Source organism: Entelurus aequoreus, linkage group LG18 (genome assembly GCF_033978785.1).
Source record: "Entelurus aequoreus isolate RoL-2023_Sb linkage group LG18, RoL_Eaeq_v1.1, whole genome shotgun sequence".
NCBI lineage: Eukaryota > Metazoa > Chordata > Actinopteri > Syngnathiformes > Syngnathidae > Entelurus > Entelurus aequoreus.
The window spans coordinates 9331889-9353240 of NC_084748.1; the positions used below are offsets into that span (position 1 = coordinate 9331889).

General features: G+C 33.0%; 1 protein-coding gene across 4 annotated transcripts in view; it reads right to left on the reverse strand.

The window, feature by feature from the left end:
* Window positions 1–21188, reverse strand: part of LOC133633777 (arf-GAP with dual PH domain-containing protein 1-like) — a 77210-nt gene extending 56022 nt beyond the window's left edge. The window contains exons 1-3 of one of the 4 annotated variants that reach the window (XM_062026448.1): window positions 21122–21153; window positions 18692–18742; window positions 13789–13954 (exon numbers count right to left, since the gene is read on the reverse strand). In XM_062026448.1, coding sequence (XP_061882432.1) covers window positions 13789–13801 — 13 coding nt within the window. In that variant the 5' untranslated portion in view covers window positions 13802–13954; window positions 18692–18742; window positions 21122–21153. Of the gene's footprint in view, window positions 1–8979; window positions 13955–18691; window positions 18743–21121 lie in introns of those variants that run through there. The other 3 variants (XM_062026449.1, XM_062026446.1, XM_062026447.1) reach the window with 3 other exon arrangements.
* Between the last annotated feature and the right edge of the window lie 164 nt (window positions 21189–21352).

Here is a 21352-nt window from a genome sequence, read left to right on the forward strand (position 1 = left end):
TTCAGCATTGTCCACACGTTTAAGTCAGGACTTTGGGAAGGCCATTCTAACACCTTCATTCTAGCCTGATTTAGCCATTCCTTGACCACTTTTGACGTGTGTTTGGGGTCATTGTCCTGCTGGAACACCCAACTGTGCCCAAGACCCAACCTCCGGGCTGATGATTTTAAGTTGTCCTGAAGAATTTGGAGGTAATCCTCCTTTTTCATTGTTCCATTTACTCTCTGTAAAGCACCAGTTCCATTGGCAGCAAAACAGGCCCAGAGCATAATACTACCACCACCATGCTTGACGGTAGGAATGCTGTTCCTGGGATTACAGGCATCCAAACATATTGCATAGTACTGATGATGCAATCCTTTGCACCTTGCACTTTATCTCCAAGCACCTTGAGAACACAAAAGCTTATGCTAGAATTGTATTTGTTGATTTCAGCTCAGCTTTTAATACAGTGCAAATTCACATACTCTTGGAGAAGCTCAAAGACATGGGTGTAAACTCCACCTTGATCAAATGGTTCCACTCTTTTTTTAACAAACAGAACACAGCAAGTGAAGGTCAACAGAACACTGTCAGACACCAAACACCGCAACACAGGCGTCCCACAGGGTTGTGTTGTATCACCAACACTGTTTACATTGTACACCAATGATTGTAGGACTGTGCACCCTAACAATTATATGGTGAAATTTGCGGACGATACCGTGCTCCTAAGCCTTTTACACAAGGATACGGACCCCTCTGTGTACCAAGACGAGATAGACCTATTTATTAGGTGGTGTGATACCAACCATCTTATTCTAAATGTGACCAAGACACAGGAAATGGTTTTGGATCCGAGGAAAGTGACTGACCATGAGCCAGTGGTCATCGAAAATCAGGAAATCACCCAGGTATCCTCATATAAATATTTAGGGATTCATATTGATAATCGTCTCTGCTGGAAGACACATATTGCAGGGGTCACCAACCTTTTTGAAACCAAGAGCTACTTCTTGGGTAGTGATTAATGCGAAGGGCTACCAGTTTGATACACACTTCAATAAATTGCCAGAAATAGCCAATTTGCTCAATTTACCTTTAACTCTATGTTATTATTAATAATGAATGATATTTACACTTAATTGAACGGTTTAAAAGAGGAGAAAACACGAAAAAAATGACAATTCAATTTTGAAACATAGTTTATCTTCAATTTCGACTCTTTAAAATTCAAAATTCGACCGAAAAAAAGAAGAGAAAAACTTTAAAAAAGAATTTATGGAACATCATTAGTCATTTTTCCTGATTAAGATTAATTTTAGAATTTTGACGACATGTTTTAAATAGGTTAAAATCCAATCTACACTTTGTTAGAATATATAACAAATTGGACCAAGCTATATTTCTAACAAAGACAAATCATTATTTCTTCTAGATTTTCCAGAACAAAATTTTTAAAAGAAATTCAAAAGACCTTGAAATAAGATTTCAATTTGATTCTACAGATTTTCTAGGTTTGCCAGAATAATTTTTTTGAATTTTAATCATAATAAGTTTGAAGAAATATTTCACAAATATTCTTTGTCGAAAAAACAGAAGCTAAAATGAAGAATTAAATTAAAATGTATTTATTATTCTTTACAATAAAAAAAATACATTTACTTGAACATTGATTTAAATTGTCAGGAAAGTAGAGGAAGGAATTTAAAAGGTAAAAAGGTATATGTGTTTAAAAATCCTAAAATAATTTTTAAGGTTGTATTTTTTCTCTACAATTGTCTTTCTGAAAGTTATAAGAAGCAAAGCAAAAAAAATAATGAATTTATTTAAACAAGTGAAGACCAAGTCTTTAAAATATTTTCTTGGATTTTCAAATTCTATTTGAGTTTTGTCTCTCTTAGAATTAAAAATGTCGGGAAAAGCGAGACCAGCTTGCTAGTAAATAAATGCAATTAAAAAAATAGAGGTAGCTCACTGGTAAGTGCTGCTATTTGAGCTATTTTTAGAACAGGCCGGCGGGCTACTCATCTGGTCCTTACGGGCTACCTGGTGCCCGCGGGCACCGCGTTGGTGACACCTGACATATTGACAAACTGTGCAATAGACTGCAACAGAGGCTATATTTTTTGCGAAGATTAAGATTGTACGGCGTAAGCACCCACATCATGATGATTTTCTACCGTGCCATTGTAGAGAGCATCATTAGATACGGGATCACCTCATGGTTTGGCAACCTAACCGTTAAGCTAAAAAGCAAACTGGCCGGCTTGCATAAAACGGCAATGAAAATCGTAGGGAGGAAAGAATATGAGCCTATACAGAGCATCTATGAGCAGGCAGTTAGGAAAAAAGCTAAGAAAATTATTTCCAACTCACAACACCCACTCTTCCCTGAATATAGAACCCTGCCATCAGGGAGAAGACTCCGGGTCCCACTATGCAAATCTAACCGCCTTAAATTATCATTTGTCCCAGCCTCCATTAAGCTGACCAACAATGTGCAATAGAATGTTAATACATAGGTTAGCACTTTTTTAGCACATAGCACTTTAGAACTAAGCACTTTAGCACATAGCACTTTATCCATGAGCTCTAGTACAATGCACACTGGTACTTTATCTTTATCTCCATACTGTAGATTTTATGCCTACATCAAAGTGCCACCTATGTCTATCAAGCTCCATGTTCTCATGTTTAAAGGCCTACTGAAATGAATTTTGTTTATTTAAACGGGGATAGCAGATCTATTCTATGTGTCATACTTGATCATTTCGCGATATTGCCATATTTTTGCTGAAAGGATTTAGTATAGAACGACGACGATAAAGATTGCAACTTTTGGTATCTGATAAAAAAAAGGCTTGCCCCTACCGGAAGTAGCGTGACGTAGTCAGTTGAACATATACGCAAAGTTCCCTATTGTTTACAATGATGGCCGCATGAAGTGAGAGAGATTCGGACCGAGAAAGCGACAATTTCCCCATTAATTTGAGCGAGGATGAAAGATTTGTGGATGAGTAAAGTGCAAGTGAAGGACTAGTGGGGAGTTGAAGCTATTCAGATAGGGAAGATGCTGTGAGAGCCGGGGGTGACCTGATATTCAGCTGGGAATGACTACAACAGTAAATAAACACAAGACATATATATACTCTATTAGCCACAACACAACCAGGCTTATATTTAATATGCCACAAATTAATCCTGCATAAAAACACCTGCGTGTTTGTTATGCTAGCTCCTAGCTCCTCTGCTAGCTCCTAGCTCCATAGAACACGCCAATACAATTCAAACACCTGATCAACACACACAATCACTCAGCCCAAAAGACCGTTCACCTAACCCAAGGTTCATAAAGCTTATATATTTTTAAAAAGTTACGTACGTGACGCGCACGTACGGTACGGTACGTGTTATGCTAGCTCCTAGCTCCTATGCTAGCTCCTAGCTCCATAGAACACGCCAATACAATTCAAACACCTGATCAACACACACAATCACTCAGCCCAAAAGACCGTTCACCTAACCCAAGGTTCATAAAGCTTATATATTTAAAAAAAAGTTACGTACATACGCAAAAAAAAGTTGCGCACATACGGTCAAGATCAAATGTTTAGAAGCCAAAGCTGCATACTCACAGTAGCACGTCTGCGTCTTTGTCATCCAAATCAAAGTAATCCTGGTAAGAGTCTGTGTTGTCCCAGTTCTCTACAGGCGTCTGTGTATCGAAGTCAAAAGTCCTCCTGGTTAGAGTCTCTGTTATCCGAGTTCTTCCATCTTGACTGCATCTTTCGGGAATGTAAACAAAGAAGCGCCGGCTGTGTACTGTTGTGGCTGACTACGTTCGAAAAATACGTCCATTTCGCACTGACAACTTTCTTCTTTGCTTGCTCAGCTTCCTTCTCCATAATGCAATGAACATGATTGAAACAGATTCACGAACACAGATGTCCAGAATACTGTGGAATTATGAAATGAAAACAGAGCTTTTTCGTATTGGCTTCAATGTGGAAGGCATACCCGTGTTCCCCAGTCTACGTCACGCGCATACGTCATCCTCAGAGGCGTTTCGAACCGGAAGTTTAGCAGCAAATTTAAAATGTCACTTTATAAGTTAACCCGGCCGTATTGGCATGTGTTATAATGTTAAGATTTCATCATTGATATATAAACTATCAGACTGCGTGGTCGGTAGTAGTGGCTTTCAGTAGGCCTTTAAGAAAGCAATGATGCTCTGTGCCCAAGACAAATTTCCCCGCGGGGACAATAAAGTTGAACCTTGAACCTTGAACCTTGCTGGGTATTGTGGCCAAACAGCTCCATTTTTGTTTCATCTGACCACAGAACTTTCCTCCAGAAGGTCTTATCTTTGTCCATGTGATGTCAGATTAAACTAAAATTTTGCTGTTTGGCCACAATACCCAGCAATATGTTTAGAGGAGAAAAGGTTAGGCCTTTCATCCCAGGAGCTACATTTTACCCCAGGGACAAATAACTTGGTACGTGACACTTCTTAACTGTTAGCATGCTAGCAAGCTAATATTAGCATGCTAACTTTTTTTGGCTTTTTTTCCACTTTTTTGTCATAGACCTTACAGTAGTGTTACTTGATATGTGAGACATGCTAAGTGTTAGCATGCCATTGTTAGCACACATGCTAAATGTTACATTTTAATGTAAGCTTGCTAATGTTTTAGCCTAGCTCTATAGCTCATTTTGTACAGCAACACCCAAAACCCACAGATTCAGACACTCGGCACCATCTTAGAAGCACGGCGGATAGTGTCAGGTTCAAACACTGATGACATTTATTAAACAGACAAGAAGCAAGGAATTAAACAGAGACAGAATTCAATTTAGCTCATTGAGGAGAAACGTCTGGGCTGTACTCTTTGTACGGTCTTCCACCACGCTCTGCCAAAAGGTCGCACGCCTCCTCTTTTATTTGGACTTTCCCTGATTACATGGCAACAGCTGTTTCTAAAGGAAGGGGGGGTCGTAAACAGCCGTCGCCTTTGGTCACAAAACAGTTCAGAGAAAAGGTGCCTGGAGGCGGGGTCAGGTCCTGCTTCCTCTCCGCTTTGTAGATCTCGGGTCAAGACAAAATCTTCCCGTGGATTACAATAGATCAAAGAAACCGACACCTTCATGTCGCTTCCCATCCTACACAGTGGAGTTTTACCATTCTTTTGATTAGTAAGATCAAAGACAGCTTTCGTCTGCCCCGCTGGGAACTCATTGAAACACAAAGTTTTGTGATAATTCTGACAGATATCAGGCCCAACAAAATTACCGTGGGAATTTTCTCGTTATTATTATTATTAATTGTGTGTTTTCTGAAGCGGTACTTACATTTAAGATGAAAAAAAAAAAAATATATATATATATATATATATATATATATATATATATATATATATATATATATATATATATATATATATATATATACACATATATATATATATATATATGTATATATATATATACATATATATATATATATATGTATATATATATGTATATATATATATATATATATATATATATACACATACATACATATATATATATATACATATATATATATATATATATATATATATATATATATATATATATATATATATATATATATATATATATATATACACACACATATATACATCCATCCATCCATTTTCTACCGCTTATACACACACATATATATATATATATATATATATATATATATATATATATATATATATATATATATATATATATATATATATATATATATATATATATATATATATATATATATATATATATATATATATATATACACACATATATACATCCATCCATCCATTTTCTACCGCTTATACACATACAATATATTTTTAAAAGATACAGCAAAAAACAACAGATAGGACAAAAAAGTTTGGGTTTTAAAACAATTACAAAAGAGAAATAAGGGGAAAAAAAATCATATTATTATTAATATTTATGTGTCATAAGTTTAATGTCAGTGATTGTATACTGTATGTGTATGTTTATTTTGCAAAATATAGATTAATTTAAGGTTATTTTTTACGTATTAAATCCCATTTTAACCATATTGTGGCATTTTACATTCATCATAGTCTAATTAAACCTTTATGGTGAAAAAGAAGGAGTTCATAGTTCCCCAAATAAAAACTCATCACTGAAAAATTAGATGAAGCATGAATATATATTCCTGCCATTCAGCGAAATCAGGTAATTTGTGTTAAAAAATAAATTAAAATAAAATTAAAATAAAAAATCCGAATAAAAGTGATTTGTGACGTCACGCTGCAAGTTGTGTAACACTAGGTTTGTCCAACAGGGGGGAGTAGTTCACCACTGATGGTGTCAGTATGCTTCACTCACTAATATTAATACCTTTACTATTTATTCAACACTATTTGTTCTTCTCGTTTGGAATAAGCGGGTAAATGTTTCTCTTTATAACTTTTACAACATTTTAACTTCCGTGGTTAATTTTCATAATCAAATTTGATTCAATAGTCCTTCCACTTGTAACCTGGATCAATATATCCACTCTTTATTGATCAATACACATAACTCAGACCTATGTCCTCTTCCCGCACTACTTTTTTATTTTGTAATTTCAACCTTTTATCTCATATTTTTGACTCTTTATCTCATTGTCATGATTTCAAATGTCATGATTTTGACTCTTTTACCTCATAATTTTGACTTTTTAATTAAATATTTACGACTTTATATGTAATTGTTTGGACTTTTTTAACTCATATTTTTGACTTTTTATCTCATAAATTTGACCTTTTATCTCATTCATTCGACTATTCATCTCATTAATTGGAATTCTTTTCTCACAATTTTGACTTTTTATCTCACAATATCGACCTTTTATCTCATACTTTCGACTTTTGATCTCATAATCATGATTTAAATGTAATTTAATTTTACTTTATTTATTTTTTTACCTCAATTTCGACTTTTGATCAAAATTTGTATTATTTTTTTCCTTTTTTATCTCATCATTTCAACTTTTTTCCCATGATTTAGATTTTTTATCTCATAAATTTGACCTTTTATCTCATTGATTCGACTTTTTATCTCATTAAATTGAATTTTTACCTTATAATTTTGGCATTTCATCTCATAATCAAGATTTTTTTAATCTCACAATTTTAACCTTTTATCTCATATTTTCGACTTTTTATCTCATAATCATTTCAAATGTCATAATTTTGACTCTTTTACCTCATAATTTTGACTTTTCATTAAATATTTACAACATCATATGTAATTATTCTGACTTTTTATCTCATATTTTTTACTTTTTTTCTCATAATTTAAACTTTTTTCTCATAATTCTGACTTTTTATCTCATAATTTTGACCTTTTATCTCATTGATTCGACTTTTTATCTCAATTGGGATTATTTTCCTCACAATGTTGACCTTTTATCCAACAATTTTTACCTTTTATCTCATATTTTCGACTTTTTGATCTCTTAATCATGATTTAAAGGTCATGATTTTGACTTTTTTTTACCTCAATTTCGACTTTTCATCAAATATTTACCACTTGATTAGTAATTATGTTTCATCTCATAATTTCTACTTTTTTCGCATAATTTAGATTTTTTTTTATCTCATAAATTTGACCTTTTATCTCATTGATTGGACTTTTTATCTCATTAATTTAAATGTTTAGCTCATAATTCTAACATATTATCTTATGATCATGATTTTTCTTCTCACAATTTCAACGTTTTATCTTGTTTTTTGACCTTTTATCTTACGATGTCTACTTTTTATCTTACATTTTCAACTTTTTAATTTCACGATCATGAAATTGTCATGATTTTGACTTTTTTACCTCATAAATTCGACTTTTGATCAAATATTTACGACTTTATATGTAATTATTTTGACTTTTTATCTCATATTTTTTTACTTTTTTTCTCATAATTTTGACTTTTTATCTCATAATTTTGACCTTTTATCTCATTGATTCGACTTTTTATCTCAATAGGGATTATTTTCTCACAATGTTGACTTTTTATCCCACAATTTTTTACCTTTTATCTCATATTTTCGACTTTTTGATCTCGTAATCATGATTTAAATGTCATGATTTTTATTATATTATTTATGATTTTGACTTTTTTTTTTACCTCAATTTCGACTTTTCATCAAATATTTACCACTTTATATGTAATTATTTTTTCCCTTTTTATCTCATAATTTCAATATTTTTCTCAAGATTTTGATTTTTATTTAATAAATTTGACCTTTTATCTCATTGATTCGATTTTTATCTCATTAATCTGAATTTTTACCTCATATTTTGGCATTTCATCTCATAATCACAATTTTTTTGAATCTCACAATTTCAACCTTTTATCTCATATTTTCAAAGTTTTATCTCATAATCCATCCATTCATCCATGGCTGGATGCAGGGCCGGCCCGTGGCATAGGCCGTATAGGCAAATGCTAAGGGCGCCGTCCATCAGGGGGCGCCACGCCAGTGCCACAAATGGAGAAAAAAAAAAAAAAGAAAAAAAAAAAGTTGGTACTATTATTTCTACATACAAAAAATAATCCCACGTTAATTAAAATGCAAAGTAAAGCCTGATTAATAGAAATATTATTTGTCACAACATTACGCCCCACCCCCCCAATCTCCCCCCGCACGGTGCGCCCCCTCCCTTCCCCTATCATGACTCTTTTTTGGACGTCACCACATCAAAAAAATCAACACAAGATGTCAAAACGGCCAAAACTGTCAGGTGCCCAGGGAAAAAAAATAGAAAAGAAGAGGAGAAACGAGAAAAAGACAGAGGTAGCAGGTAGGTAACGTTAGCCTACATGAAATTATTTGTCTGTTACAGAATGTGATAGTAACCTGGCTTTTTAGCATTAAGCTAATGTTACATGATTCGGCAATTGCTAATCAATAAATAGCTAGTTCTGTTTTAACGTCGGTTTAATATTGTGGAGGGGGCTAAATTGTTATGGAAAATAATAATGTAACGTTAGGTAATTACAGTACTCCCACCTTACATTCCTTAGGGACATTTGTATTAGATCTTTTAAGCAGGTGTTTTTTGTTTACATTGTTATTGCCTTCTGGTTAGCTAATGTTTGCCCTGCAGGTAATAGTCACTTTTCCACCCCTTTATATATTAGGTATAGTTGTAAGCCTAGTTGTTAAAGTGCACTTCATTAATGTTGATTAAGCAATATCACATGAGAGGGAATGCTGTTTTTTAATTTGAGCACTGCTGTGATTCGGTTAAAGATAATCATAACATAACATTCTCATATAATATGTTAATTTGCTTTCTTTAAGTAAAAAAAATGGTCAAAGACAAAGCTATTCGGTTTCTTGTGAGTATATACACTTCACTGCCGATGTGGGGCGCCGCCACCTAAAATCTTGCCTAGGGCGCCAGATTGGTTAGGGCCAGGCCTGGCTGGATGGATGGATTATCTCAAAATCATGTCATAATTTTGACTCTTTTACCTCATAACTTTGACTTTTTATTAAATATTTATGACTTCATATGACTTTTTTATCTCATATTTTTTTAAAACTTTTTATCTCATAATTTATACTTTTTTCTCATAATTTAAACTTTTTTGTCATAATTTTGACTTTTTATCTCATAATCTTGACCTTTTATCTCATTGATTCGACTTTTTATCTCAATTAGAATTACTTTCTCACAATGATGACCTTTTATCTCATATTTTCAACTTTCTGATCTTGTAATCATGATTTTGACTTTTTTTTTTACCTCAATTTCGAGTTTCCATCAAATATTTACCACTTGATAAGTAATCATTTTTTATGTCATAATTTCTACTTTTTTCTCATAATTTAGATTTTTTATGTCATAAATTTGATCTTTTATCTCATTGATTGGACTTTTTATCTCATTAATTTAAATTTTTAGCTCATAATTCTAACATTTTATCTTATAATCATGATTTTTCTTCTCACAATTTCAACGTTTTATCTTGTTTTTTGACCTTTTATCTTACGATGTCTACTTTTTATCTTATATTTTTTATTTTTTTATTTCACAATCATGAAATTGTCATGATTTTGACTTTTTTACCTCATAAATTCGACTTTTGATCAAATATTTACGACTTTATATGTAATTATTTTGACTTTTTATCTCATATGTTTTACTTTTTTTCCCTCATAATTTTGACTTTTTATCTCATAATTTTGACCTTTTATCTCATTGATTCGACTTTTTATCTCAATAGGGATTACTTTCTCACAATGTTGACATTTTATCCCACAATTTTTTACCTTTTATCTCATATTTTCGACTTTTTGATCTCGTAATCATGATTTAAATGTCATGATTTTTATTATATTATTTATGATTTTGACTTTTTTTTTTACCTCAATTTCGACTTTTCATCAAATATTTACCACTTTATATGTAATTATTTTTTCCTTTTTTATCTCATAATTTCAACTTCTTTCTCATGATTTTGATTTTTTATTTAATACATTTTAACCTTTTATCTCATTGATTCGATTTTTTATCTCATTAATTTTAATTTTTACCTCATATTTTGGCATTTCATCTCATAATCACGATTTTTTGGAATCTCACAATTTCAACCTTTTATCTCATATTTTCAAAGTTTTATCTCATAATCCATCCATGGAGGGATGGATTATCTCAAAATCATGTCATAATTTTGACTCTTTTACCTCATAACTTTGACTTTTTATTAAATATTTATGACTTCATATAACTTTTTTATCTCATATTTTTTTTACTTTTTATCTCATAATTTATACTTTTTTCTCATAATTTAAACTTTTTTGTCATAATTTTGACTTTTTATTTCATAATATTGACCTTTTATCTCATTGATTCGACTTTTTATCTCAATTAGAATTATTTTCTCACAATGTTGACCTTTTATCTCATATTTTCAACTTTCTGATCTTGTAATCATGATTTTGACTTTTTTTTTTTTACCTCAATTTCGAGTTTTCATCAAAAATTTACCACTTGATTAGTAATTATTTTGTATCTCATAATTTCTACTTTTTTCTCATAATTTAGATTTTTTATCTCATAAATTTGACCTTTTATCTCATTGATTGGACTTTTTATCTCATTAATTAGAATTTTTAGCTCATAATTCTAACATTTTATCTTATAATCATGATTTTTCTTCTCACAATTTCAACGTTTTATCTTGTTTTTTGACCTTTTATCTTACAATGTCTACATTTTATCTTATATTTTCGACTTTTTAATTTCACGATCATGAAATTGTCATGATTTTGACTTTTTTACCTCATAAATTCGAATTTTGATCAAATATTTACGACTTAATATGTAATTATTTTGACTTTTAATCTCACAAATCCAACTTTTTATTGTGTAATTTCGCCATTTAATCAAATACTTACGACTTTATATATCCTTTTTTGACTTTTAATCTCATAAATGTGATTTTTAATTTGGTAATTTTGCCATTTGATCCAATACGTATGACTAAGTGTGTGCTTTTACTGCTATCTAGCGTATTCTTTGAATATTGCGCAACCCTACTTGCCACCAATGTGCTGCATAAACAGGAAGTGAAAAGTAGCAAGAAGAAGCTGGTGAAGAAGAGCGAGGAGGAAGCAGAAGAGCGATGGCGAGCGCCACTACCAGTCTGCCATGGAGTTAATGAGCTCTTGCCGCTCGCGATGGTGGTGCCGCCTCTTTCAACCGTGGCCTTTGCATACAAAAAGATCATTAAGTGTGGACGCGGGGCTGCCTCCACGGCCTTAAAATAGATCTGAGAAAAGCAGAGCGAGTGGAGCATCGTCTCTCTCTGACACGTCCTGCACGCTCTTTGTTTTCCTTTCATTAGGAAACAGAAAGCAGGGCGCTGATAAAAGACCCTCAAGATGAAGTCCAGACCTTCTTGACCTGGTGGAGTTGAGCAATGGCGGCCAGGAGGGTCTAACGAGGTCGACTTCCTGTTAGGTGGAGGATTAATTGGACGGGTCTTACTCGTCGGAGAGGTGGAGGGAGGAACAAGCTTACATTTCCTGACTGCAGGACTGGATGAGGGACAAGCGGATAGGTTTATGGCGAGCGCCACTAAAAGAGGTGGAGCTTGATCAGGATTCACATTGAGAGGTGGAGCTTGGTCAGGATTCACATTAAGAGGTGGAGCTTGATCAGGATCTACATTAAGAGGCGGAGCTTGATCAGGATTCACATTGAGAGGTGGAGCTTGGTCAGGATCCACATTAAGAGGCGGAGCTTGATCAGGATCCACATTGAGAGGTGGAGCTTGGTCAGGATCCACATTAAGAGGTGGAGCTTGGTCAGGATCCACATTAAGAGGTGGAGCTTGGTCAGGATTCACATTAAGAGGTGGAGCTTGGTCAGGATTCACATTAAGAGGTGGAGCTTGGTCAGGATCCACATTAAGAGGTGGAGCTTGATCAGGATTCACATTGAGAGGTGGAGCTTGGTCAGGATTCACATTAAGAGGTGGAGCTTGGTCAGGATTCACATTAAGAGGTAGAGCTTGGTCAGGATTCACATTAAGAGGTGGAGCTTGGTCAGGATTCACATTAAGAGGTGGAGCTTGGTCAGGATTCACATTAAGAGGTAGAGCTTGGTCAGGATCCACATTAAGAGGTGGAGCTTGGTCAGGATCCACATTAAGAGGTGGAGCTTGGTCAGGATCCACATTAAGAGGTGGAGCTTGGTCAGGATTCACATCAAGAGGTGGAGCGTGGTCAGGATCCACATTAAGAGGTGGAGCTTGGTCAGGATTCACATTAAGAGGTGGAGCTTGGTCAGGATTCACATTAAGAGGTGGAGCTTGGTCAGGATCCACATTTGGTCCTGAAGTCATAAAACCCCCAGAATCCAAAGCAGGACAAGCTGATAAAGTTGGAAGTGGTGTTCGCTTGAGACTGCAGCCGCCCACTTTAGTCATCTACTGATCTATTGATTAGTTTGATCCATTAATTGAGTAATTAATCAATGCGTCTTTTAGGCAAAATAGTTGAAATAAAGATTTTTGTACCTGTCATAACCTTCATTACCTTTAATTTACCTTCTTTGACCGTCTTTTACCTTATGTATTAATTTTTTAAACTTATTTTACATTTTATTGAACTTATTTTACCTTCTATATATTTGTTTTACTTTCCATTTAAGTTATTTGACCTTTTATTTACCTTCTTTCACCACTTTTTACCTTCTGTATTTATTTTTCATCTTTTTTTAAAACCTTTGACCGTCTTTTACCTTATGTATTCATTTTTTAAAACTTATTTTACAATTTATTTAACTTATTTTACCTTCTAATTACCTTCTATATATTTGTTTAACTTTCCATTTAAGTTATTTTCGCTTTTATTTACCTTCTTTGACCACTTTTTACCTTCTGTATTTATTTTTAATCTTTTTTTAAAAACTTATTTTTACCTCTTATTTAACTTATTTTCCCTTCTATTTACCTTATTTTACCTTTCTTGTTCTTTTTTTTTTACCTTCTCTTAAGTTATTTACCTTTTTTGGCCGTCTTTTACCTTCTGTATTCCTTTTTCCCCCCCTTATTTTACCTTTTTTTTAACCTATTTTACCTTTTATGTACTTATTACCTTTTGTTTAAGTTATTCTACCTTTTATTTACCTTCTTTGACCATCCTTTACATTCTGTATTCCTTTTTTAAAATTGTTCTACCTTATTTGAGCTTTTATGTACATGTTTACCTTCCATTTAAAGTTATTTTACCTTTAATTTACCTTCATTGAACATCTTTGTTCAAAGAAGTTGTTTGGGGCGGTTGGTAGAGTAGCCGTCCAAGCAACTTGAGGGTTCCAGGTTCGATCCCTGCTTCCGCCATCCTAGTCACTGCCGTTGTGTCCTTGGGCAAAACACTTTACCCACCTGCTCCCAGTGCCACCCACACTGGTTTAAAAAAAAAATGCAAATTAGATATTGGGTTTCACAATGTAAAGCGCCTTGAGTCACTAGAGAAAAGCGCTATATAAATATAATTCACTTCACTTCACTTCTTTGACCTGATCAAAAGGTTCAGAGAATCTGGAGAAATCACTGCACGTAACATTGAATGCCCGTGACCTTGGATCCCACAGGCGGTACTGCATCAAAAATCAACATCAGTGTGTAAAGGATATCACCACATGGGCTCAGGAACACTTCAGAAAACCACTGTCAGTAACTACAGTTGGTCGCTACATCTGTAAGTGCGAGTTAAAGGCCTACTGAAAGCTACTACTACTGACCACGCAGTCTGATAGTTTATATATCAATGATGAAATCTTAACATTGCAACACATGCCAATACGGCTGGGTTAACTTATAAAGTGCAATTTTAAATTTCCCGCTAAACTTCCGGTTGAAAAAGCCTTCGGAGGATGACGTATGCGCGTAACGTAGCCCGGGGAACATAGGTATGCCTTCCCCATTGAATACAATACAAAAAAGCTCTGTTTTCATCTCATAATTCCACAGTATTCTGGACATCTGTGTTGGTGAATCTTTTGCAATTTGTTTAATGAACAATGGAGGCTGCAAAGAAGAACGTTGTAGGTGGGATTAGCGGCTGGCTGTAGCAACACAACAAGGACTACTTACTTGGATAGCAGACGCCTAGCCGATGCTAGCCGCCCACCGCACAGATGGTCGGGTGAAGTCCTTCGTCGCGCCGTCGATCGCTGGAACGCACGTGAGCACGGGTGTTGATGAGCAGATGAGGGCTGGCTGGCGTAGGTGGAGCGCTAATGTTTTTATCATAGCTCTGTGAGGTCCAGTTGCTAAGTTGCTAAGTTAGCCTTAGCGTCGTTAGCAACAGCATTGTTAAGCTTTGCCAGGCTGAGATCTATTAACCGTGTAGTTACATGTACATGGTTTAATAGTATTGTTGATCTTCTGTCTATCCTTCCAGTCAGGGATTTATTTATTTTGTTTCTATCTGCATTTGAGACAGATGCTATCACGTTAGCTCATGCTAAAGAGCTTCGTCGATGTATTGTCGTGGAGATAAAAGGCACTGTGAATGTCCATTTCGCGTACTCGACTCTCATTTTCAAGAGGATATAGTATCCGAGGTGGTTTAAAATACAAATCCGTGATCCACAATAGAAAAAGGAGAGAGTGTGGAATCCAATGAGCCAGCTTGTACCTAAGTTACGGTCAGAGCGAAAAAAAAACATGTATTTCACTGCATTCTAGTCCGTCACTCTAACGTTCCTCATCCACGAATCTTTCATCCTCGCTCAAATGAATGGGGTAATCGTCGCTTTCTCGGTCCGAATAGCTCTAGCTGCATTGAAAACAATAGGAAAATATAAGGGAGTGAACAACTGACAACGTCACGCTACTTCCGGTAGGGGCAAGGTTGTTTTTTTTATCAGAGACCAAAAGTTGCGAACTTTATCGACGTTGTTCTATACTAAATCCTTTCAGCAAAAATATGGCAATATCGCAAAATGATCAAGTATGACACATAGAATGGATCTGCTATCCCCGTTTAAATTTTAAAAAATCATTTCAGTAGGCCTTTAAAACTCTACCATGCAAAGCAAAAGCCATTTATCAACAACACCCAGAAACGCCGCTGGCTTCGCTGGGGCCGAGCTCATCTAAGATGGACCGATGCAAAGTGGAACAATGTTCTGTGGTGTGACGGGTCCACATTTCAAATTGTTTTTGGAAACTGTGGAGGTCGTGTCCTCCGGAATAAATTCATAAAAGAACCAAACTTCATGAACGTATTTTGTGACCAGCAAGTATGTGCTCCAATCACTCCATCACAAAAAAATAAGAGTTGTAGAAATGCTTGGAAACTCAAAACAGCCATGACATTATGTTCTTTACAAGTGTATGTCAACTTTTGATTGCGACTGTAGACATATATACATATATACACACATATATATGTGTATATATGTATACAAAAAAGTGAAAATGTCAGCTGTTATTAGGACAACAATGAATTGAAAACATCTTCATGTTCTTGCTGCTGAGACATCCTGCTGGATTATCCACCTTCACCCTGAGAGGCGGAACATTATTAATATTTTCTTCAGAGCGGTTTATGCTCCTTATGTAACGTGGAGGGCACGCGATTGGCCATCAGCGCGGCGCCAAGTGAGATAAAAAGTCTTCTCGCTCTCTGAGGTGATGAGTTGGCTCGGCTTCAGGCCCTATATCATGCATTAATGCCTGTATCATATACAGTACATATGGAAATATACATGGAAGGATGTTGCAAATTGCACGTGGGAGAAATAGAGGAGGTGCGATTTGAGCAAAGTCAAGTGCACAATGTGGGTGTATTGCCGACATAACATATAGAATGTCGGACTACTCATGTCATATACCTTTTATGAGAGTATTAGTACAACGAGATGTATAAGGATGTAAACACTAATCATACCTAATAATAACAAAATAAACATACATTATGTAATAATGATGCCTAAGTGTGTATACTGTTTGATACTAAAGTAAATAAAAGTATTTTTCAGTAAGTACACAATATGAGAATATATATTAATACAGTAATTCAAGGCAACTAAAAGTACATAAAATAATGGGAATGTTGAGTAAATAATACTGTAAATAATAATGAGGTATGTTATCAGTCCAAAAGAAGGTATATAAAATGGTATATGACGTTATATGTAGGTATATGGTGGTAAACAATGGTATATCATGTTATATAATAGTATACAGTCGTATAAAATTATATATCATGTTATATAATGTATATAGTGGTATACAATGGTATATCATGTCATATAATGGTATACCGTAGTACACAGTAAAATGCTATATCATGTTATATAAAAGTATACCATAGTATACAGTAAAATGCTATATCGTGTTATATAATAGTATACAGTGGTATACAATGGTATATCCTGCTATATAACAGTAAATACAATGGTATCTCATGTTATATAATGGTATATAGGGATATACAATGGTATATCATGTTATATAGTAGTATACGGTGGTATAAATGAATATTCTGTTATATATATATATATATATATATATATATATATATATATATATATATATATATATATATATATATATATATATATATATATATATATATATATATATATATATATATATATATATATATATATATATATATATATATATATATATATATATATGTATATAGTGGTAAACAATGGTATATGATGTTATATAATAGTATACAATGGTATATCATGTTATTTAATAGTAATAGTATATTCAGGTATATAGTGGTAAACAATGGTATAACATGTTATACAATAGTATATAGGGGTATAAAATGTTATATAACAGTATACAGTGATATACAGTAAAATGGTAAAAATCATGTTATATAACGGTATAAAATGGTATATCATACCATATAATAGTATATAGGGGTATGAAATGTTACATAATATTTATACAACACTATACAGTGATATACAGTAAAATGGTAAATCATGTTATATAATAGTATACAGTGGTATACAAATGGTATATCATGTTATATAATAGTATATAGGGGTATAAAATGGTATATCATGTTATATAATAGTATATAGGGGTATACAATGTTATATAATGGTATATGAAAGTATAGTGATATACAGTAAAGTGGTAAATCATGTTAAATAATAGTATACAGTGGTATAAAAGGGTATATCATGTTATATAATAGTATATAGGGGTATACAATGTTATATAATGATATATAACAGTATACAGTGATATACAGTAAAATGATAAATCATGTTATATAATAGTATACAGTGGTATAACATGGTATATCATGTTATATAATAGTATATAGGGGTATACAATGGTATATAATGTTATATAATAGTATATAGGGGTATAAAATGTTATGTAATGGTATATAACAGTATACAGTGATATACAGTAAAACGGTAAATCATGTTATATAATAGTATACAGTGGTACATCATGTTATATAATAGTATATAGGGGTATAAAATGGTATATCATGTTATATAATAGTATATAGGGGTATACAATGTTATACAATGGTATATAACAGTATAGTGATATACAGTAAAGTGGTAAATCATGTTATATAATAGTATACAGTGGTATAAAAGGGTATATCATGTTATATAATAGTATATAGGGGTATACAATGTTATATAATGATATATAACAGTATACAGTGATATACAGTAAAATGATAAATCATGTTATATAATAGTATACAGTGGTATAAAATGGTATATCATGTTATATAATAGTATATAGGGGTATAAATGGTATATCATGTTATATAATAGTATATAATAGTATATAGGGGTATACAATGTTATATAATGGTATATAACAGTATACAGTGGTATACAGTAAAACGGTAAATCATGTTATATAATAGTATACAGTGGAATAAAGTTGTATATCATGTTATATAATAGTATATAGGGGTAATACATGTCATATAATGGTATATACCAGTATATAATGGTATACAGTAAAACGGTAAATCATGTTATATAATAGTATGCAGTGGTATAAAATGGTATATCATATCACATAATAGTATGTGATATGATAGTATATACATATTCATGTATTTGTACTCTAACACATTGCGTCTCAATCCCGCGTTCTGCTGCCGAGGAAGGGGGCGGGGCTTACCTGTGTGCGTAAGACGTGGGCGTGGTAGGCATTGTTGAAACATGGCGACCTCTGCTGGCCGAGAGAAGAATTATTGTTAATCTGCTGTGTGTTGCAAAACCTCAATGATAGTGAGTTATTATTATCATCATTATTGTCGTTAATAGTCTTTGAACGGCGCGACAGTGAAGCAGTGTGGGAACAGAAAAACAATCGGCACGATTGACTTTGATTGGTACGAGTGACACGGTCGCCACGGCAACGCAGCCAGCCGAAGGAGACATGTATATACGTGTGCTTGTCAAAATAATTAGCGTTCAGAATGACGGATGCGGGTACTTACTCGTGTGACTCAGACTGCTGCTCAACACACGACTACAATATGTAAATATCAGACAACACACATTTTTAGTAGTAACACGCCATTGGTACTATGTTCTTGTTTTTCACTCATGCTAAGAGATGCAGAAAGTTCCTCAGCTTGTTCAGAATGCTGCTGCTCGAGTGCTGACTAGAACGGGAAGAGATCAAAAGTGCCGATATAAAACAAATACATTATTAAATCAAACAATAATAAACAAAAACTAATATATAAATATAATTTAAAAACAAAAATAAATGAAAGTTAAAATATGAATAATACTAAATAAAAAATATATAATTTATAGATGTTAATGTAATAAATAAAAGCTAATAATTTATGAATACTAATGAATATAAAATCATCTAAAATGTACAAATAATACTCAGAAACAACTAAATTAAAAACCTCTTAGGGCCCAAGCTGTTTGTTTACATGCTTTTTTTATTTGTCTTTGCTATTTGGGCTTATTGGACCATAATTAGAATAAAAACTGAGAATCATCTTTTGATATGATGTACTTAGTCCATAAGTAACAAAGACAAACGTGTACTTCATGTTTAGTGGCATGCTAATTCTTATTTTTACACTTTTTTCCCCCAAATTCCATTGTATGTTATACTCTTCAGGCACCACCAGATGGCAGTATAAGTCCACATAAGTGGCCATAAGACCCCAATTCAGTAGTATACACAATTTTGGAAATAAGAGCAAAAAGGTGATGTCCACGCATGTGGCCACTAAGCCTTTAGAGATTTTTAATGATAAAAAATACACAATTTATAAATTATGAATAAATAAAAAATAATATATCAATGTAATACATCAATATCAAAACTTATATAAAATAATATATCATTTATAAATAATAAACAAATACAAACACGTACACAGTTTTAGCAGCACTATTTCCATCACTTCATCGATATTAAGTTCTTGTTCTTCACTGATTGTAAGACAAATATATCTTTTTTGACGCGGACATGGTGGACGTGCAGCGCTGAGAAAGTTCCCCCAGCTTGTAATGAATGCTGCTGCTCGAGTGCTGACTAGAACGAGAAGAGATCAGAAGTGCCGATATAAAATAAAGACATTATTAAATTAAACAATAATAAACAAAAATTAATATATAAATATAATTTATAAACAAAAATAAATGAAAGTTAAAATAGGAATAATACTTAATTAAAAATATATCATTTATAGATGTAAATGTAATAAAAGCTAATAATTTATGAATACTAATAAATATAAAATCATCTAATATGTACAAATAATACTCAGAAACGACTATATTAATGATAAAAATTACACAATTTATAAACTATGAATAAATACAAAATAATACATCAATGTAATATATCAATATCAAAACTTATAGAAAATAATACATCATTTATAAATAATAAACAAATACAAACACATACACAGTATTAGCAGCAATTTTTCCATCACTTCATCGATATTATGTTCTTGTTTTTCACTCATTGTAAAAGAAATATATTTTTTGAGAAAGTTCCCTCAGCTTGTAATGAATGCTGCTGCTCGAGTGCTGACTACATGAGAAGAGATCAGAAGTGCCTTCTGACAGAATGAACTACAATAAAAGATTGTTATCAATAAAACACCCAAATAGAACACTTTTCTCTTGCAACATAACCAATTTGTTATATTGTTCAACTCAACACTTTTTTGTGGGGATGTACAAATGTAGTTGGAATTTAAAAAAAGAACATATATTCATGTACAACCATTGAAACAGTGACACTTGTTTTATTAACATGTTTTGCTATTGTGATAAATATGTCACGTCAGGCGTTCCATAGTATTTTTAAAGGATAAAAGCTACATTATTTCCCTAACTTTTTAAAAATGAATTTAGAAAACCAGTTGAATTGTAACATTTAAAAAAAGTTACACTTAACTTTACTGATAGTAATATTTTCATAGCTTCTTTTATGAACATTCATTGACAAGATATAGTTGCATTGTAATATCTGCCACCTTATTAAAGCAGTAAAATTGTTTAAAGGCTTTAAAAATTAGCTTTCATGGCAATAAAAAAAGCTTTTGGAGGCGAGCTAGCTTACCTGACACGCCGCCATTTTGGGGAGGTCATTTCCTGATCTTGTCACGTGACTGTCACATGACTGTCACGTGACAACACACCATGGTTTGGAACTTGATGAGTTGAAATACTCTTTTGAGTGTTGGTGGCTTTAGAAGTTCTCTAAATGTTCCACTTAAGTTTGTGTACTCAAAAATAGTTATGGAATCCTTAAATGTTACAAAGTTAGCAAAAGATGAAAAAATGATGAAAA